The sequence below is a fragment of the Schistocerca serialis genome, chromosome 9 (assembly GCF_023864345.2).
Source record: "Schistocerca serialis cubense isolate TAMUIC-IGC-003099 chromosome 9, iqSchSeri2.2, whole genome shotgun sequence".
Classification (NCBI taxonomy): Eukaryota; Metazoa; Arthropoda; class Insecta; order Orthoptera; family Acrididae; genus Schistocerca; species Schistocerca serialis.
This window is the reverse complement of record NC_064646.1, coordinates 472,687,492-472,709,065: the sequence shown is the minus strand read 5'-3', so window position 1 is coordinate 472,709,065 and position 21,574 is coordinate 472,687,492. Positions and strand designations below refer to the sequence as shown.

The following is a 21,574-nucleotide window of genomic DNA, read 5'->3' as shown; positions in this document are numbered from 1 at the left end:
TATCCAAGTGCATCAACTTTTGTTGCCATACAAAATTCACCACTTTCCATCCAGGTTGGTTTTCTTCGTTGTCTTTTATTCTTCTGTTTCTCTTCATTAGAAGATTCAGCAGCTTCTGCTTTTAGAAATTCTGTTAATTCTTTATTTTCTTCAGATTCACTCGACTCTTGACTTTCTCTAGAATCGATAGTGCCAATTTTTTCTTGAGTTTGGCTTCCTCCAGAAGTGTGCAGCCTAGGAGATTTACATTGGTCATCTTTAGATGAATTCGGATCATTAAATTCTTCCCGAGGGACTTCAAATGCAACATGATCACTATGTAAATCACAAACAATTTCTGGCTTAAATTTTACATCGTGACTCAACACCACTTTTCTTTTAGATGGAATCCAAACTCTGTACCCATCTTTGTCATTAACATATCCAACAAGTCGTCCAAAACCTGCCTTATCATCAAACTTGGAACGGAATTGTTTGTTAATGTGAACATAGCAGCCTGTACCAAAAATTCTGAGATGATCAAGTCGTCCTACTGGTGAATTAATCCACGCGGATGTAAATGGACCAATGAGCACGAAATCTTTTGGAGGCAAGCATTATTATGTATGTTTCAAAGACGATTTTAGTAAATTTCGTCGAATTTTCTTTTTAAGACACAAAAGTGAAGTGTGTACTGTGCTTAAGCAGTTTTTAAATGAAGCACGAACTAATGGACACGTTGTCAAACAATTTAGATGTGATGGTGGCAAAGAATTTAACAATAAGAATGTCAGTGAACTGCTTGCAGACAGGGGAATAGAGCTACTGATTCCCCCTCCTTACACTCCTGAACAAAATGGTGTGGCTGAACGGGAAAATAGGACCATTGTTGAAGCTGCCCGGTCAATGCTAAATCCGAGTAAATTACCTAAAGGGTTGTGGGCAGAGGCATGTAACACAGCAGTCTACCTAATAAATCGTACTATGCTATGGTGCTACGTTCATATGGACTAGAAGACATTATTAACGGTACACGTGAACGTGTAGAGTTGCCGCAAGATGCGACAAGTGAACAAAAAGAAGCGTATGTGGAATGGCTCAAGGACGACGCAAAGGCAGCAAGTCTTATAGCAAGTGCGCTAAGTAAACCTGTTGCAGAACTCGTCTTAACGTGCAAGAATGCTAAAGAAATCTGGGAAAAATTACGCGCCTGATTTGAACGTAGCAGTACTCAGCGTTTGAATATGTTGATTGAAACATTTTTCCGTGTTAAACGTGATGAATCGGAAGATATTAGTGCACATGTGGCCAAACTGCAAAAGTTATTTGTGGACCTGAACGATGATTTATCAAAACATGAAGAAAATACGCTATCTGAAAGAATCTTAAATGGTCGAATTTTGTCTACACTGGGAAAAGACTACGACAATTTTAAGGATCTCTGGGATACGATACCGACAGAAAAGCAAAGCTTGAATTTATTGATTGAAAAACTCTGTACTATTGAACTGCGTGAACAAGACGTTAATGGAAGTGCAGCTTTTGTCGTTTCTAAAACAAGAAAACGGCAAACAAGTAATCAGCAAGTGAAGATGACGAAGTCACAATTAAAACAGAAGTTTCCGTGTAATAAATGCAAACAATTAGGTCACTGGGCAGCAGAGTGTCCACAGAACACTCGTGACATCAATAAAAGAAAAGAGAAGAAGCGAGACAGTGAACACGCTGCATTTACTTCATACGCTATGGGTGTGTGTACCAGTAATCACAGTGACCCAAATAAATGGTATTGCGACAGTGGCGCTACAAATCATATCACTCCCAACAAACAGTATTTTGTTTCGTATAGTGAATTTGATGTTCCTCAAGTAATTTCATTGGGAAAACAATATTTGAAATGAGCGTATGTCTGTAAAGAAACATGACTGCTAGCGGCGATTATAAGGTCAGCATTGATAAGCTTGAAGGACCTGACGACTGGGCCCATAACCTGATGAAAAATATTATTTAAAGGCAAGAAAACATTTTATTAACTTTGTAATTACACCCTGGATACGAAAAAAAAACACATTTACTGTAAGAAAATACACACAAGCCAAGAATAAAGATATTGACAGCAGAGTCATGGAGCAGTACATAAATATAGACGTCACGGAATTTTTTCTTTTCTTTTAACAATTACCACCACGAACACTGTGATGAACAGATTCGGTTTCACATCAAATGTTTTCACGAGGGTCTCTCCAAAAGAAATGCACACTATTTTTTTAAAAATCCATCTTTTATTCTAAATGTTTGAAAGTTTTACAGTGTGTAGATACACCCTTTAGGAACAATATTTTCATTTCTCCACATCATTTCCATCCCTCACAACTGCCTTACGTCATCTTGGAACCAGCCGCTGGATACCCTCACGGTAAAATTCTGGTCCAACCTGTTGGAGCCACTGTTTGGCAGCGTGCACAAGGGAGTCATCATCTTCAAACCTTGTTCCACGAAGAGAATCTTTCAGTTTCCCAAAGGGATGATAGTCACATGGAGCCAGGTCAGGACTGTAAGGCGGGTGTTTCAGTGTTGTCCATCCGAGTTTTGTGATCGCTTCCATGGTTTTTTCACTGACATGTGGCCGTGCATTGTCGTGCAACAGCAAAACATCCTGCCTCTGCCGATGTGGTCGAACACGACTCAGTCGACCTTGAAGTTTCTTCATTGTTATCACACATGCATCAGAATTTATGATGGTTCCACTTGGCATGATGTCCACAAGCAAGAGTCCTTAGGAATCGAAAAACACCGTAGCTATAACTTTTCCAGCAGAAGGTGTGGTTTTGAATTTTTTTTTCTTGGGTGAATTTGCATGAACCCACTCCATTGATTGCCTCTTCGTCTCTGGTGAAAAATGAGGGAGCCATGTTTCATCACCTGTCACATTTCTTCCAAAAAATTCATCTCCACCATTCTCGTACTGTTCCAAAAGTTCGCTGCATACCGTTTTTCTTGTTTCTTTGTGAGCCACTGTCAACATTCAACATCCTGGGAATCCCCCTGGCACAAACATTTTTTGACGCCAACACTTTCAGTATTCTGCAAACACTTCCTTCCCCTATCCCAACGTAGTGTGACAATTCGTTCACTGTGATGCGTCTGTCAGCAGTCACCAATTCGTTAACTCTCTGCACATTGTCTGGAGTGTGTGCAGTACGAGGCCTGCCGCTGCGAGGACAATCCTCGATATTGCCGTGCCCGCTTTCATCACGTAACCTGCTTGCCCACCGACTAACTGTACTGCGATCGACAGCAGCATCTCCACACACCTGTTTCAACCTCTTGTGGATGTTTCCCACTGTCTCGTTTTCACAGCACAGGAATTCTATGACAGCACGTTGCATCTGACGAACGTCAAGTGTAGCAGCCATCTTGAAGACATGCTGTGACGGCGCCACTCACGGGAGCAGGTTGAACTAAGTTTGAAAACAAGCGGGAAGAATGTATCTACACACTGTAAAACTTTCACACATGCAGAATGAAAACTGTATTTTTATAAAAGTAGTGTGCATTTATTTTGGAGTGACCCTCGTATGAAAACTGGAGATGAAAGGAGGAGAAAGGAAAAAGAAGGAACCTATGATATCAGCTGCCTCGGGACTTTATGCGGAGGCAGTGGCGCAGAATGCAAATCTGTGTATACCAGTTGCGACATGGCATCTCCTGCTTACCAGGAAGTTCCTTTAGCCATTGCGCCATTGGGACAGTGTTTATCACAATTGCACAGACTATCCCGGCACATGAAAGAGAAGCAGTGGTTGGGAAGGGACTGAGACAGGGTTGTAGCCTCTCCCCGATGTTATTCAATGTGTATATTGAGCAAGCAGTAAAGGAAAAAAAAAAGAAAAATTCGGATTAGGTATTAAAATCCACGGAGAAGAAGTAAAAACTTTGAGGTTCGCGATGACATTGTAATTCTGTCAGAGACAGCAAAGGACTTGGAAGAGGAGTTGAACGGAATGGATAGTGTCTTGAAAGGAGGATATAAGATGAACATCAACAAAAGCAAAACAAGGATAATGGAATGTAGTCGAATTAAGTCGGGTGATGCTGAGGGAATTAGATTAGGAAATGACACACTTAAAGTAGTAAAGGAATTTTGCTATTTGGGGAGCAAAATAACTGATGATAGACGAAGTAGAGAGGACATAAAATGTAGACTGGCAATGGCAAGGAAAGCGTTTCTGAAGAAGAGAAATTTGTTAACATCGAGTATAGGTTTAAGTGTCAGGAAGTCGTTTCTGAAAGTATTTGTATGGAGTGTAGCCATGCATGGAAGTGAAACATGGACGATAAATAGTTTGCACAAGAAGAGAATAGAAGCTTTTGAAATGTGGTGCTACAGAAGAATGCTGAAGATTAGATGGGTAGATCACATAACTAATGAGGAGGTATTGAATAGAATTGGGGAGAAGAGGAGTTTGTGGCACAACTTGTCTAGAAGAAGGGATCGGTTGGTGGGGCATATTCTGAGGCATCAAGGGATCACCAATTTAGCGTTGGAGGGCAGCGTGGAGGGTAAAAATCGTAGAGGGAGGCCAAAGAGATGAATACACTAAGCAGATTCAGAAGGACGTAGGCTGCAGTACGTACTGGGAGAAGCAGCAGCTTGCACAGGATAGAGTAGCATGGAGAGCTGCATCAAACCAGTCTCAGGACTGAAGACCTCAACAACATCCCGGCACGCCCCTCTGTCACCCACACTCCCACCTAGCGCCCATCTATCCGCAGTGCTCGCCTATGTTCTCCATGTTCCCCATTTTGTGACTCCCGATGCAGCTGACATCATCAGTTCCTATCCTTTCCTTTCCTTCTTTTCCCGTTCTTTCTCCGCCCTCCACCTCAGGTTTACATGATATATATCACAGCTGCAGATCCCGCATGGTGCCTTCTTCCAGACATATCCAAAAGAATAGACACCATAGATTGACATAAATGTTTTTCTGCGAGTACCTTCGCCTGTACAGTTCACTATACACAGTTGTGGCATTAACAACGTAATCACTGTCTGAACCTACAGTCACTTTTAGACACAATATTTGCATAATGCAGTGGCTGTAAATGATGTAAACAAAATGCACAGTGAAGTTTTTGAGGCAGTCGCCGCCGCTGTGGACGAGCGCCTGTCCCATCCGGCCGTGCCCGCTGTAAGACGAATTTTTCGCGTTGCCCGCAATGCTACTCTGGCCCGCTTTAACACTCGTAGTGTTATCGCCATTATTGGACTTAATACAAAATATATATTCCGGAAAATACTTACACAAATCGCACATGTTTTTGACAGCTTGTACAAAAAGTCATTGTCATGGGGCTGTTCGTTATTGGCGAAATGTAAAAACCGCAAGATATGTCGAAATCGGTCGCTAGGTAGCAGTTTAGAAAATGTGGAAGTATTAATAATGGTGTATAGGTCAAACTTCCACACAAGTCGAGCTTAGTGAAGCGGAGAAGTATGACGCGAGGGGGAACTGCTTCAGCAGTCCACCGGCTGGGCGCCACATTCGCTCCCGACTTCTACAGAAGTTCACCGTAGCGAAAGGGTTAAATATGAAGTGCGTAACATGATGCCAGTTTGAAGTAAACAGCATCACTCAATTCAAAAGGATCGATACAGTCACAACGTGAAAAAAGTGCGTCATATAATCTACACGTATGTACCAATCATGTGTACACTGTTAAAAGATTTCTACAGAATGTGAAATAAGAATTTCACAATCGCGAAATAGTTAAAAGGGGGACAACACCGTAATGGTGAGAGAGACATTTCTTGCGTAGAACCCAACACCGGAAAGATTGACCTCGAACTCAAGAATCGACTTTAAGACAGTCAAGATTAGCCGCGGTTTCCAAAGATCCCAAAGGAAGCCGTCCGACTATTTAAAGACTGCCATATGAGCACAATGCAATCTCTACATAACCATTAGAAAAATAGCTTTGTTATATTGTTCTACTTAATATTGGCTGTAAGTATTAACAGTAACTCGGTTTATGAAATATGTGGTGGTTTAGGAAAATGGAAAAATTTTATGAAACAGTTTTAAGCATCCACGTTGGGAATACCCCATTTTCGGGTTCAAGAGCTACCTTTATTAAAAATTGTGGTAATTTATGTAGAGATCTTAATTAATGGCTTAGTCAATTAGCGAGGTATGTCCAGTCCAACAATAGTACGATGGCAAGGTCGGAATCTAACAAACACAGAATGTGCAATGGAAAATGTAGCTGGTCACAGACGTTAAAGTTAATTATGTCGTAATTTAATTGTTGTTGTTGTTGTGGTCTTCAGTCCTGAGACTGGTTTGATGCAGCTCTCCATGCTACTCTATCCTGTGCAAGCTTTTTCATCTCCCAGTACCTACTGCAACCTACATCCTTCTGAATCTGCTTAGTGTATTCATCTCTTGGTCTCCCTCTACGATTTTTACCCTCCACGCTGCCCTCCAATACTAAATTGGTGATCCCTTGATGCCTCAGAACATGTCCTACCAACCGATCCCTTCTTCTGGTCAAGTTGTGCCACAAACTTCTCTTCTCCCCAATCCTATTCAATACTTCCTCATTAGTTATGTGATCTACCCATCTAATCTTCAGCATTCTTCTGTAGCACCACATTTCGAAAGCCTCTATTCTCTTCTTATCCAAACTATTTATCGTCCATGTTTCACTTCCATACATGGCTACACTCCATACGAATACTTTCAGAAATGACTTCCTGACACTTAAATCAATACTGGATGTTAACAAATTTCTCTTCTTCAGAAACGCTTTCCTTGCCATTGCCAGCCTACCTTTTATATCCTCTCTACTTCGACCATCATCAGTTATTTTGCTCCCCAAATAGCAAAACTCCTTCACTACTTTAAGTGCCTCATTCCCTAATCTAATTCCCTCAGCATCACCCGACTTAATTAGACTACATTCCATTATCCTTGTTTTGCTTTTGTTGATGTTCATCTTATATCCTCCTTTCAAGACACTGTCCAGTCCATTCAACTGCTCTTCCAAGTCCTTTGCTGTCTCTGACAGAATTACAATGTCATCGGCGAACCTCAAAGTTTTTATTTCTTCTCCATGGATTTTAATACCTACTCCGAATTTTTCTTTTGTTTCCATTACTGCTTGCTCAATATACAGATTGAACAACATCGGGGAGAGGCTACAACCCTGTCTTACTCCCTTCCCAACCACTGCTTCCCTTTCATGTCCCTCGACTCTTATAACTGCCATCTGGTTTCTGTACAAATTGTAAATAGCCTTTCGCTCCCTGTATTTTACCCCTGCCACCTTTAGAATTTGAAAGAGAGTATTCCAGTCAACATTGTCAAAAGCTTTCTCTAAGTCTACAAATGCTAGAAACGTAGGTTTGCCTTTCCTTAATCTTTCTTCTAAGATAAATCGTAAGGTCAGTATTGCCTCACGTGTTCCAGTGTTTCTACGGAATCCAAACTGATCTTCCCTAAGGTTGGCTTCTACTAGTTTTTCCATTCGTCTGTAAAGAATTCGTGTTAGTATTTTGCAGCTGTGACTTATTAAGCTGATAGTTCGGTAATTTTCACATCTGTCAACACCTGCTTTCTTTGGGATTGGAATTATTATATTCTTCTTGAAGTCTGAGGGTATTTCGCCTGTTTCATACATCTTGCTCACCAGATGGTAGAGTTTTGTCAGGACTGGCTCTCCCACGGCCGTCAGTAGTTCCAATGGAATATTGTCTACTCCGGGGGCTTTGTTTCGACTCAGGTCTTTCAGTGCTCTGTCAAACTCTTCACGCAGTATCATATCTCCCATTTCATCTTCATCTACATCCTCTTCCATTTCCATAATATTGTCCTCAAGTACATCGCCCTTGTATAGACCCTCTATATACTCCTTCCACCTTTCTGCTTTCCCTTCTTTGCTTAGAACTGGGTTTCCATCTGAGCTCTTGATATTCATACAAGTCGTTCTCTTATCTCCAAAGGTCTCTCTAATTTTCCTGTAGGCGGTATCTATCTTACCCCTAGTGAGATAGGCCTCTACATCCTTACATTTGTCCTCTAGCCATCCCTGCTTAGCCATTTTGCACTTTCTGTCGATCTCATTTTTGAGACGTTTGTATTCCTTTCTGCCTGTTTCACTTACTGCATTTTTATATTTTCTCCTTTCATCAATTAAATTCAATATTTCTTCTGTTACCCAAGGATTTCTACCAGCCCTCGTCTTTTTACCTACTTGATCCTCTGCTGCCTTCACTACTTCATCCCTCAAAGCTACCCATTCTTCTTCTACTGTATTTATTTCCCCCATTCCTGTCAATTGCTCCCTTATGCTCTCCCTGAATCTCTGTACAACCTCTGGTTCTTTTAGTTTATCCAGGTCCCATCTCCTTAAATTCCCACCTTTTTGCAGTTTCTTCAGTTTTAATCTACAGGTCATAACCAATAGATTGTGGTCAGAGTCCACATCTGCCCCTGGAAATGTCTTACAATTTAAAACCTGGTTCCTAAATCTCTGTCTTACCATTATATAATCTATCTGATACCTTTTAGTATCTCCAGGGTTCTTCCATGTATTTAATTAGTTTCACAGAAATTGAAATAAGTTACTGAAAAGCCGGAATGCCAGTCTTTCTAATGAGTGGTCTCACTATGGCCATAAATACACATTAGCACACACGAAAACTGGAAAGTCATACAGTAGTAAAAAGTTCAGTGTGCCATATTTTTTGACTGACAAGGTAGTAGTAAAAGTAGAGACGTCATTGGAACCAGTCCATTTAGAATGATGCCTTGCATAATGGATCCAAGTGGGGAAAGGCTTAGTTAAGGTTTTGGAACGTATATTATACGTAAATTGAAGGTGGAGAGGGAGGGGATGACTGCTGTCAGCCACATGGGGACGTTACACAGAATCATCAGCGACTAGTGAAAATGTGTACTGGAACGGGATTCCAACCTGGAATCTCGTGTTGACTAGGCAGATGCGTTAACCACTGCGCCTTGCAGGGCGCAGGATTATCGCAAATGCGCGGACATCTTGACACGCCTCACAGCCGTTCCAAATTCCCATCAACCGCCAACTGTTTGCAGTCCCATATTTGCTCACTGAGATTCCCACAAGAGGTCGGATGTATTTGTGCACCCGCACTGAAGAATGTATGGTGTCTGTTCTTTTGGACATGTCTGAAAGAACAGACACCACTCACTCATGTAACATGTACATTACTTAGAAAATGTAAGTAAATTGAGAAATAATTTTTAGGACCGTTCTGATAAAATGTAGATACTTTGGAGTAAAGGGGATCACTCACGAAAAAGCAGATATGTTCAGACACACAAAAAAGGAAGAAAACTTGGTAGCTTCCATAGTAACCCCCCCCCCCTCTCTCTCTCTCTCTCTCTCTCTCTCTCCCTCTCTCTCTCCCTCCCTCTCCCTCTCCCTCTCCCTCTCCCTCTCCCTCTCCCCCTCTCCCCCCCTTCCCCGCCACCTCACACTTTTTGTCCATCTCCTTTACTCCTTTTGTCCATCTCCTCCGGCCCCCTTCTCTGTCCACCTCCACACCCCATTTCTCTCTGCTGAGCCGTGCCCATGTGTACATGTAGCTGCTACAAAGGATGCAGATAAAATAAGGCAACACACCTATTGTCAAGGGTAGCCTGCACATTTCTTGCTCCTGATGTGTAGGGTGCACTGCACAGCAAGGTGGTAAGGCAGGCCCATGCAGTTCCCACACAATTTGCCTGTCATGCAGGGCAGCCTGTATGCCTATAGGCCAGAGACTGAAAAAATGATTTTGCCCGTATCTCCACTTATGTTGGAGCTAGGAGGTTACAAACCCAAAAGTGCTGATACTTAAGAGGCTTGCTGTTTCTGTTCCAAATTTAGTAAATATTGATCTAGGGATTTCGGACATTCACACATTCGATCAGAGGGAGTGAGAGGGAGAGATTAAACTTCAGATTAATGTTGGTCATTAAGACTTAAGGTAGCTGAATATCCGAGATGCAGCGAAAGTTCTTCGGCACTGTCGTGTTTTTATTGTAGTCTAGGAGGCTTAGTCTGTCAGAAGACAGGCATAACTATATTAGAACAAATAAGCCCTCGGTCACAAATATTAAGTCAAAATTGACCAGGTTTCGACGCTACTATGAGTGAGTGTCGTCTTCAGAATTAGACTAACTGTTCTAAAACATATTAGGTATATAAGACATTAATAAAATTAAAGTTTGTACTGACTGGAAAAGATGCAGTACTTACAAGTAACATATTAAAATAGATCTAAGCCGGAAAGGCGACGTCATGAATAGTTGTGAGATGGCAGGCTGCTAAGGGCTGCTTGTACTGTGAACAAGGGTTGCAACAAGACAGGCATAACTCTCTGTTTTGGGCTGTCTGCAGGTGGACCTGGAGAACAGCAGCGCAACAGTGGAGATGGACCCAGGTAGAACGAATGCTGCGGCGTTGGTGGATGCTGTCGAGGATGCGGGCTTCACGGCGAGCGTCGCCACTGACGATGCGATGGCAGCTGCTACCTCCTCCTCCACCACTACTCCAGATGCTGCCGAGCCTGCGTCTGGGTCCACTGTCAGTGTGCACATCGAGGGCATGACTTGCCAGTCCTGTGTCCGCAACATTGAGGGTCTCATCTCTGTTCGACCTGGTGTGTCTCAAGTGAAGGTCAGTCACAGCAGCACTGAATTTCCACTTATTTTTAATGTCTCCCTAAGTTCGTAATCATTGTATTTATTCAGTATATAATTACATTAAAACAATGGAAACACACAGAATGCATTTAGGAAGTCACACTTTCATTAAAAATGCATAAGATTTCTGAGACTGTAGGCATCTCAACTGAGTAAGCGCATAATGTACTGCACAGAAAATTAACTATGAAGAAGCCGTGCATGGTGGTTGCAGCAACTTCTCAGAGTAAGACCAAAAGCACATTCGGCATACCACTTCTCACGTAGTAGTTATGAAATGATGTGTGTAAGACAAAAGTCCTTGCCATACATTTGTTTCTGTCCTTTCAAATACATCACACTACATTTTGACTCCCACAGCACCCGTAGTCTTTAGCAATGCTTCTGATCACATCTGCTTGTTGTCCTTCCACCTGACTTATCGCTTCTTGTACAGTAAAACTAGTTCACAGTGACTGCAGTGAGTAACCGACTGTCCCTCATAATTAAAGGATAACATCACATGCTCAATAGCTACCAGAGTCCTCAGTACCTTTTAATGGGCTTCCCATCTTTTTTTTACACACACACACACACACACACACACACACACACACACACACACACACACACACACACACACACACACACACTTCCCCACTACTGATTTGCCATAATTTCCTAGCATAAAAGCATATATATTTTCTTTATATCTTATTGAAAAATGCGCCATGTCTGCCCAATGTATCTTTCATCACTTGACGGAAATTCTGTCTTACAAACCGCTGCTTGTTCCAATTTATTCATTCTCTTCATGTCGTCACATTTTAAGCTGCATATCTCAAGTCTCTCACTTGGAATGCGAACTTTATGGTGTAAGGTTTGTATATATGAAGTTGATTTGATAAGTCTGGTAAAAAAGCAAAAAAAAAAGTTTGTTTTCTAAACAACCTCCTTGCTTCTCAGCAGTCTCCTTTGTGAGATGTACACTTGGTCCAGTTTTCCTCTAGCTTTTCCATCCCCCTGGAACAATAGGTTCTATCAAACTCTGCAAAATACTGAACTGCAACTATCACTTCCTTGTTTAACAAAAATTTCCTCCCATCAAGCCAACGTTCCAAGTTAGGGAACATAGAAGAAGTTACTTGAGGCTAAGTCTACTGAATAGCCCAATTCATGCAGTTTCACCATTACTATTGTTAGTGTGTAGGGTGATGCAGTATCCTGGTGAAAGAGCACTTTTTTGTTTGCCAATCTTGATCTTTTTTCAGTGTAGGGAAGTTTGAGATGATTGGACAATGAAGCATAATAGGCTCCAGTTATGATTTTGTCTTTTTCAAAGTAGTGTCTGGGGATTATTCCTAGGGGATCTCAAGAAACAGTGGCAATCACCTTACCAGATGTCAAAATGCCCTTTGCCTTCTTCATTGCACTTTCATCAGCCTTTGTCCATTGTTTTGACTGCCATTTTGACTCTGGCGTGAAATGATGGATCCAGGTTTCATGAACATTCACAAATCTGCACAAAAAGTCTAGCACATCATGATTAAATGTCACCAGACATTTTGTTGAAGTGGTATGCCGAATGTGCTTCTGGTCCTACTCTGAGCAGTTACTGCACCCACCTTGCACACAGCTTCTTCATAGATAATTTTGTGTGCATTACATTATGTGCTTACTCAGTTGAGATGCCTATAGTCTCAGGAATCTTACGAAATTTATTCATCTGCATCTACATCCATTCTCCACAAGCCATCTGACAGTGTGTGGCGGAAGGTACCTTGAGTACCTCTATCGGCTGTCCCTTCTATTGCAGTCTCATATTGTTCGTGGAAAGAAGGATCGTCGGTATGCCTCTGTGTGGGCTCTAATCTCTCTGATTTTATCCCCATGGTCTCTTTGTGAGATATACATGTGAGGGAGGAATATACTGCTTGACTCCTCAGTGAAGGTACGTTCACGAAACTTCAACAAAAGCCCATACTGAGCTACTGAGCGTCTCTTTCAGAGTCTGCCACTGGAGTCTCGGTAACGCTTTCACGATTACTAAATGATCCTGTAACGAAGCTCCGTTGGATCTTCTCTATCTCTTCTATCAACCCTATCTGGTATGGATCCCACTTCAGTGAGCAATATTCAAGCAGTGGGCAAACGAGTTTAGTGTAACCTACCTACTTCCTTTGTTTTCTGGTTGCATTTCCTTAGGATTCTTCCAATGAATCTCAGTCTGGCATCTGCTTTACTGACGATTAATTTTATATGGTCATTCAATTTTAAGTCACTCCTATTGCCTACTTCCAGATAATTTATGGAACTGCTTCCAGTTGCTGACCTGCTATATTGTAGCTAAATCATAAAGGATCTTTCTTTCTATGTATTTGCAGCACATTACACTTGTCTACATTGAGATTCAATTGCCATTCCCTGCACCATGCATCAATTCATTGCAGATTCTCCTGCATTTCAGTACAATTTTCCATTGTTACAACCTCTCGATATACTACAGCATCATCCGAAAAAAGCCTCGGTGAACTTTCAATGTTATCCACATCATCATTTATATATATTGTGAATAGCAATGGTCTTGCACACAGTATCGTGGAATTTGTCAATGGTTTCTTTTTGTGGACCTCAGTTGGATGGCCAGAGTGCACTTCATAATCAGTACTTACCTGATCGTCTTCAAATTCATTAATCAAGAAGTAAATAGTCTTCAATAATGGTGCAGAGTCTGCGTGAATTTCATCCAATTGTATTTTGATAAGTCCAGTTGTTGCAACCCTTAAAACGAAAATGTTCAGTATCGCCACGAAACACTGTATCCTCCATTTTTAATCCCAGTTGACACATTCACTAATTCAGATGGCTGTCATCAATGAAGGGTATGCTGCACATTGTTGAAATTCTACCCATAATCCTTGGAATAATCAAGCTTACCAACCATGAATGTGCAGCAAAAACATTCCAGTCTTTCATGGAAATTTGTCAGACTTGTCAAACTAACCTCATATTAGCCAATTTCTATGAGATTTTACGTAGTATGGTGCAGTGACAATTCTTTTATCCTTGGATTATTGTGCTTCTACCATTTTCCACACCCTCATAAGTCATTTTCCATATTTATTTTATAACTGTTGTTCACTGCTATCTAAGTGATAATTTGTAACTCATTAATTTTTATTCTCTTCTCTGTACTTACTGGTATGTATGCCACCATGTGCACTAAACATAATGGGTGACATGATTCATTTGGAATGACTGCTATTGACTTAATTACTGCTACCTCTAATCCATAAGATGGATAATATGAAAATGTTCCAAAATTATCTTTGGACTAAATATATTACAGTAAGGCATGAATTTGAATCCATTCACTTTGCCAATAAAGGTGACAAATTCCAAGAAACATAAAAATACACACAGCCCCCCTTCTCTCTCTCTCTCTCTCTCTCTCTCTCTCTCTCTCTCTAACAAAGCTACAAACTTGTGTTCCTAACCAACTCTTTCAGAATAGTCCTTGATACAAATTGGGATTCTCATCCTGCATAAGTATTCTTATTCTACATCATGTTTGTTCATTTCATTCATGTGGAAGAGACATAGATTCTCTATTCAATTTTTCCTTTCCCATATTCAACCTAATAAGTAGAACAATTAGTATGGATGCAAATATACAATAATTTTATAATTGGAGTTATTTGCCAGTAAGAATGGCATAGACCTACCATATTGAAGCCCTGTGGAGGCACACTGTCTTTCAAATTTAGTCCTAAAGAGTCAGGAGCACAGAAGACAACCCATTAGAAAGTATTGGACAACCATTTTCCAATTTTCGAGGACTTTGTATTTTATTTTGTAGGTATTCTTGTGTATCTGTAGACCCATATATCCGTACAAAAATTGTCAATAGTGATGGCTCACAGACAGCAGGAAGATGTTTCTCATTCATTATTACACACATTTTAGAAATAATGTCTATTGTGTTGCTCTATCTAAGCTGTGAAATGACAGAAAAAAGTCAAATTGGTTTGAGTGTCCAACAAATTTTAAAATTTTATATAATTTATTTAGCTGATATACCATAATGTTAATATCTTATGCCCCATAACCCATAATATTATGTAGTGGAAGGAGACAAACAACAGCAACATTAGCTTTGTTGAAAATGAAAACGTTAAAGTGTTTTTTTAAGTCAGTATTTGTATGACCAGCTCCCAGCTATCTCTTGCAACAGGTTGTGTTGGAAGAGAAGATGGGCTACATCTGGTACAACCCAGCACTGACGAACCCGTATGAGCTACGTGATGCTATCTCGGATGCAGGCTTTGATGCATGGTTACCTGGAGATGCTGCACCAGGCGGTGGTGGGGGCGGTGGTGATGGTACTGATGTCATGAGAGCTGCAGCTACAACCACAGCTACAGGTAAAGCCACCAAAGGAGTGTAGGAGGTGCAAATGTGACATGAGGCATGTTTGTAATCATTTGTAATCAGCAGGGCTATGTTTTTTAGGTGTGAATTTCAAATGAAAAAAAGGAAGGGAAAAGGTGCTCAAATAACGTAGAAAAAGAGCAAAAGGTGCTAGTTTATTCAACTAAATCAATGCTTTCTCTTTCCTCTATTCTAGTTTATTGAATGACAAACAACAACATCAAATTATCGCTCATCAAAAGAAGGAAAAAACATGAAGCTATTGTACTTAAAGATGTTAAACATCTCTACAATTTTAAAAGTAAGTCTGTTTCTGTTAGGGGACAGTATCTTTATAGATGCTAAAGCTTCTTTTGACATCCAAAGAAACCAGTGGGTCAAAACTTGTATTTGTTTGGAATGGCAACCTACAGATGTGGTGAATTCCTCAATGCCTGGATTCTCCTGAAGACTAGACTCAAGTTTGTCTTTGGCAAAGCCATCGAACTGCTCCCTCATGAAAGTAAGAATATCCCATTGTTTTTCCTTTTCCAGACATTATACTTCCGATTGTTTAATAGCTGCAGTCATACTTGGAACTATGGACACAATATAGTTGTCTCTGCAAATTATGTATTTCCTCTGTTGACAGAAGTTGCTGTACGTTGGGAACTGCACTTGATCCAAAGAAAGAACAAACTCTCTGATTTTGTCAAAATTCTCACACAACATAGCAGCACACTCAGTCCAAGATACCCCAGGAGTAATGACCAGGAAATTTGGAAGGGGCAGGCCAGTGATCTCTTTGTATGCAACAACATGACTTGGAGTTTTCAGTAGAGTCTTCTTCAGGGCAGAGATGAATTGATTTACAATGTCGTATTCATTCCTTATGGATTCGCAAACCCTGTGAAGGGCATACTTCAATTTAGGAAATTAACAGCTTAAACCATGTATGGATCCTGGTGCATAAACACAAGAAGTAATTTTTCAAACTCGACACCAGTAAGCTGGAGTTTTTGCAGAAGTCCTTAATTGATTGCATTACTGCACTGGCACTGGCTTTCTGCAGCTCTTACTTTTTGAACAACATAGGCTTAACTTTGTCCCCTGCTAAGGGAAAAACTAAAATTTTGAAAACGTACCATTCCATTGAGTCTATGGTTTCAACCACAATGCTTCTCATATCGCAATCACACTCTTTCTCCTTGATTCTTTGCATGGTTTCTTGGTGAACAGGTGCCATGTAGTTTTTTCTTAAAGTACTTTCATCAGGCATTGACATCTTTGTGTATTTTTCAAGAAATGCCTTGAAGGCTGTGTGGTTCACCTTATTGAGTGGAATTTGTGCTTGTGTAAGAGCTGCACACAAATTACTGTTTAAGTCTTCAAATTTTGACATTTTGAAGAACTCTGTTCAAGTGCATTTGATAATAGAAGTTGCTGCAATTTGTTTGTTTGAAGAGTGTTATTCGTTTGATGCTTAGAGTTGGAAATGTATTGTTTGATGTGATCTCAGTGGTGTTTTTCATCTAACAAAATTCCTGAATTGCAAATATACATCACATAACGGTTCCATCACTGTCTATGAAATCTTGTTTGAATTCCTGAGTCAGAACAATAAGTCCGGCACTGAGTACCTTGGCATGGTAAAATTTAGTAGTACACTCGCTTAGTAATTGTAACAGAGTGTGAACACCAGTTCACTTGCTAACTCAGTGCGACTGTCACACAACACTCCTGCTCCCGCTCACTCACTTGCTGTCCACACTCATTTATAACACCATTACAATGTTCTCATTCATGCTGGAACTGCAGTCTCAGTGATTCCTAGTAGCATAAAGCAGAATGCTGTCTCACTTCTCACAACTATGCAGGTGCAGTTACTGCTGCCTCTGCATAACCAGCCACCACTTCTATATGAACAGGTGACGTCTCTTACTATAACGAACTCACATTCGTGAACAGCAGGCTATTGATTCTGGTGGGATAGAATCACTCATTGTCATTTGCATTATTGTGGGCTACTTTATAGTGGTAAAGCAAGAGAAAGAGGTTTTGTCGAACACACAATTATATTCCACTGTTGCAGGTGTGCCTTAAACTCACACACAGCATTTACTGAAAGAGGTAGGGTTCCTATTCGCACATACGTAGTGAGCTGAGGAGACATTAATTGAAAGTTAAATATTTTATATTGACTAGAAATCTTATAGAATAAATTGGAATGAAACATGAAAGAAAAAAGGAGAGAAGGGGTTATGGGAATGGTTGGGGGAAAAAGGTATAAAGGTCCCAGCAAATGGAGAAAGGTGTGTAAAAAAAAAATGTGTCTTTTTGCAGCTGGAAACAAAATCTTAAACTGTGATTTCTTTCTGAACAACTTTAATTCAGTCTAAGAAATAGGGTGTGCTCCTAAAAATCCAAAGCCTGGTCATCGGCATAGATGTACAGTGACAGTCAGTCTCATGGGATATATATTATCTTTGAAGTTTGTTTTCTTAACTGATTTATGCTCTTAACTATATCTAAAGCAAATCACTATCAGGGTTTTTAATGTGTCCCTGCATTATTATTCATAACACTTGTGAACAGTGTTAGGAAATTCCACACAGAAATCATGTTTGTTTGTTTAATTGCATATTCTGTTGACCATGATAATCATTATAACATGGAGTATGCAATGTGAACTAAAGTAGCTCACATTTCTGAAATAAAATTTATGTGGCTACACGCTAGCCATTTACAGTTTCATAATGTGACTCCTTCTTTGCCTGAAATAATTTGTTTATAGTACAGAATGTGGTGTTAGGAAAAAACAACTTCAGTTTGCATTTTGAAAGACTATGGCTATGTGTCATCCATTTTTACATCCAACAATAAAGGCAGAGTGTACAGTTTTTATTGCTTCTAGGTCAAAATTGGTCTCTAGAGAGGTCTGCATATGTATTGTTTCTTTCTAGTTTGTATTTGGGAACATGCAAGCTACATTCAAAGGCAAATTAATTGTTATGAACAAATGTTATCAGTGAGTGGATGTACTGTGAGACTAGTTAGTATTTCCAACTGCTTACACAGCTGCACAGACTTTCCTTTTTAAGTTTTAAAAATTGTTGCCTCATTTTTGTAAGCCGACAGATTCTGTTTGTTATTTATGGATTATTTATGTCAAACAGTTGTCACCTTATCAACATTATTGAATTATTGCATGCCAATTTGCGATTAGTTTACAGTGATACACGATGTATTGACCAAAAAGTTGGATTTCATACACTCAGTAGTAGTAGTAGTAGTAGTAGTAGGTGGTGGTGGTGGTGGTGGTGGTGGTGGTGATGATAATAATAGTGTATCATCATTTTTCTTTCAGATTCACATAACACAACTCCTGCTACCGCAAAAAGAAAACTGGACACAGATCTGGAGAATGGATCTGTACTTCATGGAGAACATACTGATGATAATCTGAGCAAATGCTTTTTACACATCAAGGGGATGACGTGTGCTTCTTGTGTGTCAGCTATTGAGAAACACTGCCGGAAAGTATATGGTACTGCAATTACTATTTTCCTTCCATTCTTTGGATATCTGTACAGTTATTTAAAATGCTTCCTGGTAACACACTGTTTCTCTCAATTTCCTGGCCTCTATAACTGAATGTGGACAAAGTTCCATCTTTGATACTAAGTAAGTAGAGGGAACTGAAATTATTTATCATGTGAGATTAGATATTATTTCAGGCTAGAGTAACAAGAAGTGCTTGTGTATGTCACAGCATATAACGTACAGTAACAGATGCATTTGTATGCGATTTTATTTTTACTTAAATATTGATAGTTAAAACACTATGGCATTATCATCGTCATAATAATCATCATCTGAACTCAGTGCCATTTAAGAACTATGACATTCTACAGTATCTTGACCAAACTCTTGAACTGGTTGTTGTGGTTGTGTTTCTGTCTTTTCTCATCACAGAACTATTCATGTGGTTTTATAGAGGTCATAGCTACTCTATTGCAATTATTGTCCAAAACATGTTATCGCTGTATTGCACCTACATTAATTTTGATTGTATTGTTAGCAGTAACAGAAAATAAGATGGAAATATAAAAATACCAAAACTGTGCACTGAGCACTACTAAAGATCCTTGTTGACAGCTCTTCATGATATGAAGATAAATATTCATTAGAAACAAGTGAAAATGCTTTCTGTATTAAGTCTAAAATTATTACCTAATTTCTTAATATGTAATTGCAAACAAATATCAAAAGTACTGTATGCAAATGTAATTTTATCTGCACAGCAAATTATGTCTTTATGAAAAAGATGTAGGAAATATTTATTTCCCATTCCATTGTCTTTCACCCTTGTGCAAAATCCAAAATAATTGCTGTATCCAGTTTCTCAATGCCAAGGGAATATTAAATAACAATATTTTGGCTGAAATGAAAGAAGTGTTATTGTTTAAATGTCACATAAAGTGTTTTATCTGCTTTGTTTATTGTCCATCGTCTCTAGCTATTAAACAAAATTTTGTATTAGCTTTTTTGCAGGTCACAAAGGTTAATATTATACATATTTTTAAAGTAAAGTCCTGCAGCATGTTTTTTAATTTAAGTTTACATGACTACTCTGCAACTCATGCTTAAGTACCTGGCAGAGGGTTCACCGAACTTCCTCCAGACTGTTTCTCTACCGTTTCACACCTGTACAGTATGCAGGAAAAATAAACATTTATATCTTTCTGCACAAGCTGTGATTTCTCGTATTTTATTACAATGATAATTTCTCCCTGTGCAGTCGGGTGTCAATAAAATATTTCACATTCAGAGGAGAAAGTTAGTAATTGAAATTTCACAAAAAGATCTCGCTACAACAAAAAATGAATTTGTTTCAGTGGTTACCACCTCAACTTGTGTTTCACATCAGTGACACTCTCTCTGCGATAATGCAAAATTAGCTGCCCATGTCTGAACTTTTTCAGTATCTTCCATCAATCTTATCTGGTAGGGATCCCACACCATGCAGCAATAGTAACATAGAGGATGGACAAATGTTGTGTGACGATTCTTTCAGTGGATTTATTGCACTTTCTAATGGTTCTTCCAATAAAATGCAGCCTTTGGTTTGCCTTCCCCACAATGTTATCTATGTGATTGTTCCAGTTTAAGTTGTTTATAATTGTAATTCCTAGATTTTAAGTTGTAATTGAAGCCTTTAAATTTGTCTGATTTATTGTGTAACCATAATTTAATGGATTACTTTTAGCACTCATATGGATGATATCACACTTATTATTTAGAATCACTTGCCATTTTTTGCACCATACAGGTAGCTTGTCTAAAACATTTTGCAACTGGTTTTGATCTTCTGATGACTTGACTTGACAGAGGAAGACAGTAAATCTATGAGAACTGCTCATATTGTTTCCTAAATCAATTGTATAGATTAGGAAGAGCAAAGGACCTGTGAGAATTCCTTGAGGAACATCAGATATCACTTCTGTTTTACTCGATCAGTTACTACAAACTGTGACCTTTCTGACAGGAAATCATGAATTCGTTTGCACAACTGAGACGATGCTCCACAGGCATACAATTTGATTAGAAGTCTCTTGTGAGGGACTGTATCGAAAGCTTTCTGGAAATCTACTGTTATGGAATCATTTGAGACCACCTGTCGATAACACTTTTCTGTCTGTATGTGAAAACTAACCTCAGGAGCTTCCTGCCCAGAAAGCCGTGCACATTAAAGCACCCAGGAAGCACACAGTTCCAATTTGAATCTGTCCTGTGGATTAATGACGAAGGCCAGTATGCTGGCCAACATGGATATGGTTTGTAGGGGTTTTTCACATTCCACTAGGTGACTATTGAGCTGGTACCCACATTCTACTTCAGATTAACTTGCACATACAATTTACTATAGATGCCGACGGATGAGGTACAGTGCTTCTGTCCTGGGGGGTGGGGGTGAATAGAAGCCTGATGTTTAGTCTCTTTAAACCCACAGTCAGCAAAGCAGTAGCAGTAGTTTGGTAACTACTGTAAGGAATTCGATGTGGTTTTTACTAATACACTGATTCACAAGGAATTTTTGTGTATACAACTTATTACCTCTAAGCTAGACAAATCGTCCATCTATAGATACTTAGTTCTATCCATGCGAAACTGGGGAAAGTTGCTAGTTCGAGATTATTTTCTACAAATGCACATGAATTTTTGACAGCAGAGTCTAGTTACTCATTCATGCCATTCTTGGTGTTGATTGGACTTTCAAATATTTTATTGTGTGTTTTGTCACATTTAAATTCTACATTGACGTCTCAAGCTAATATAAAACTGCACTTCTTTAATCTCCTTTCCCCTTTGCTGTCCACATGTTCAAGACTTTTAGAAAAGGAACTGACTTATTGAATGATTTTAAAATTTGGGACTGCAGTAGAAAATATTGCAATATTCTTGTGTATGCCTAATAT

General features: G+C 39.6%; 1 protein-coding gene across 3 annotated transcripts in view; it reads left to right on the top strand.

The window, feature by feature from the left end:
* Positions 1 to 21,574, top strand: part of LOC126418812 (copper-transporting ATPase 1) — a 515,583-nt gene that overhangs the window by 247,349 nt on the left and 246,660 nt on the right. For all 3 annotated transcript variants that reach the window (XM_050085753.1, XM_050085755.1, XM_050085754.1), the window contains 3 exons: positions 10,402 to 10,680; positions 14,920 to 15,109; positions 18,463 to 18,642. In XM_050085753.1, the coding sequence (XP_049941710.1) occupies positions 10,402 to 10,680; positions 14,920 to 15,109; positions 18,463 to 18,642 (649 nt within the window). The remainder of the gene's footprint in view (positions 1 to 10,401; positions 10,681 to 14,919; positions 15,110 to 18,462; positions 18,643 to 21,574) is intronic.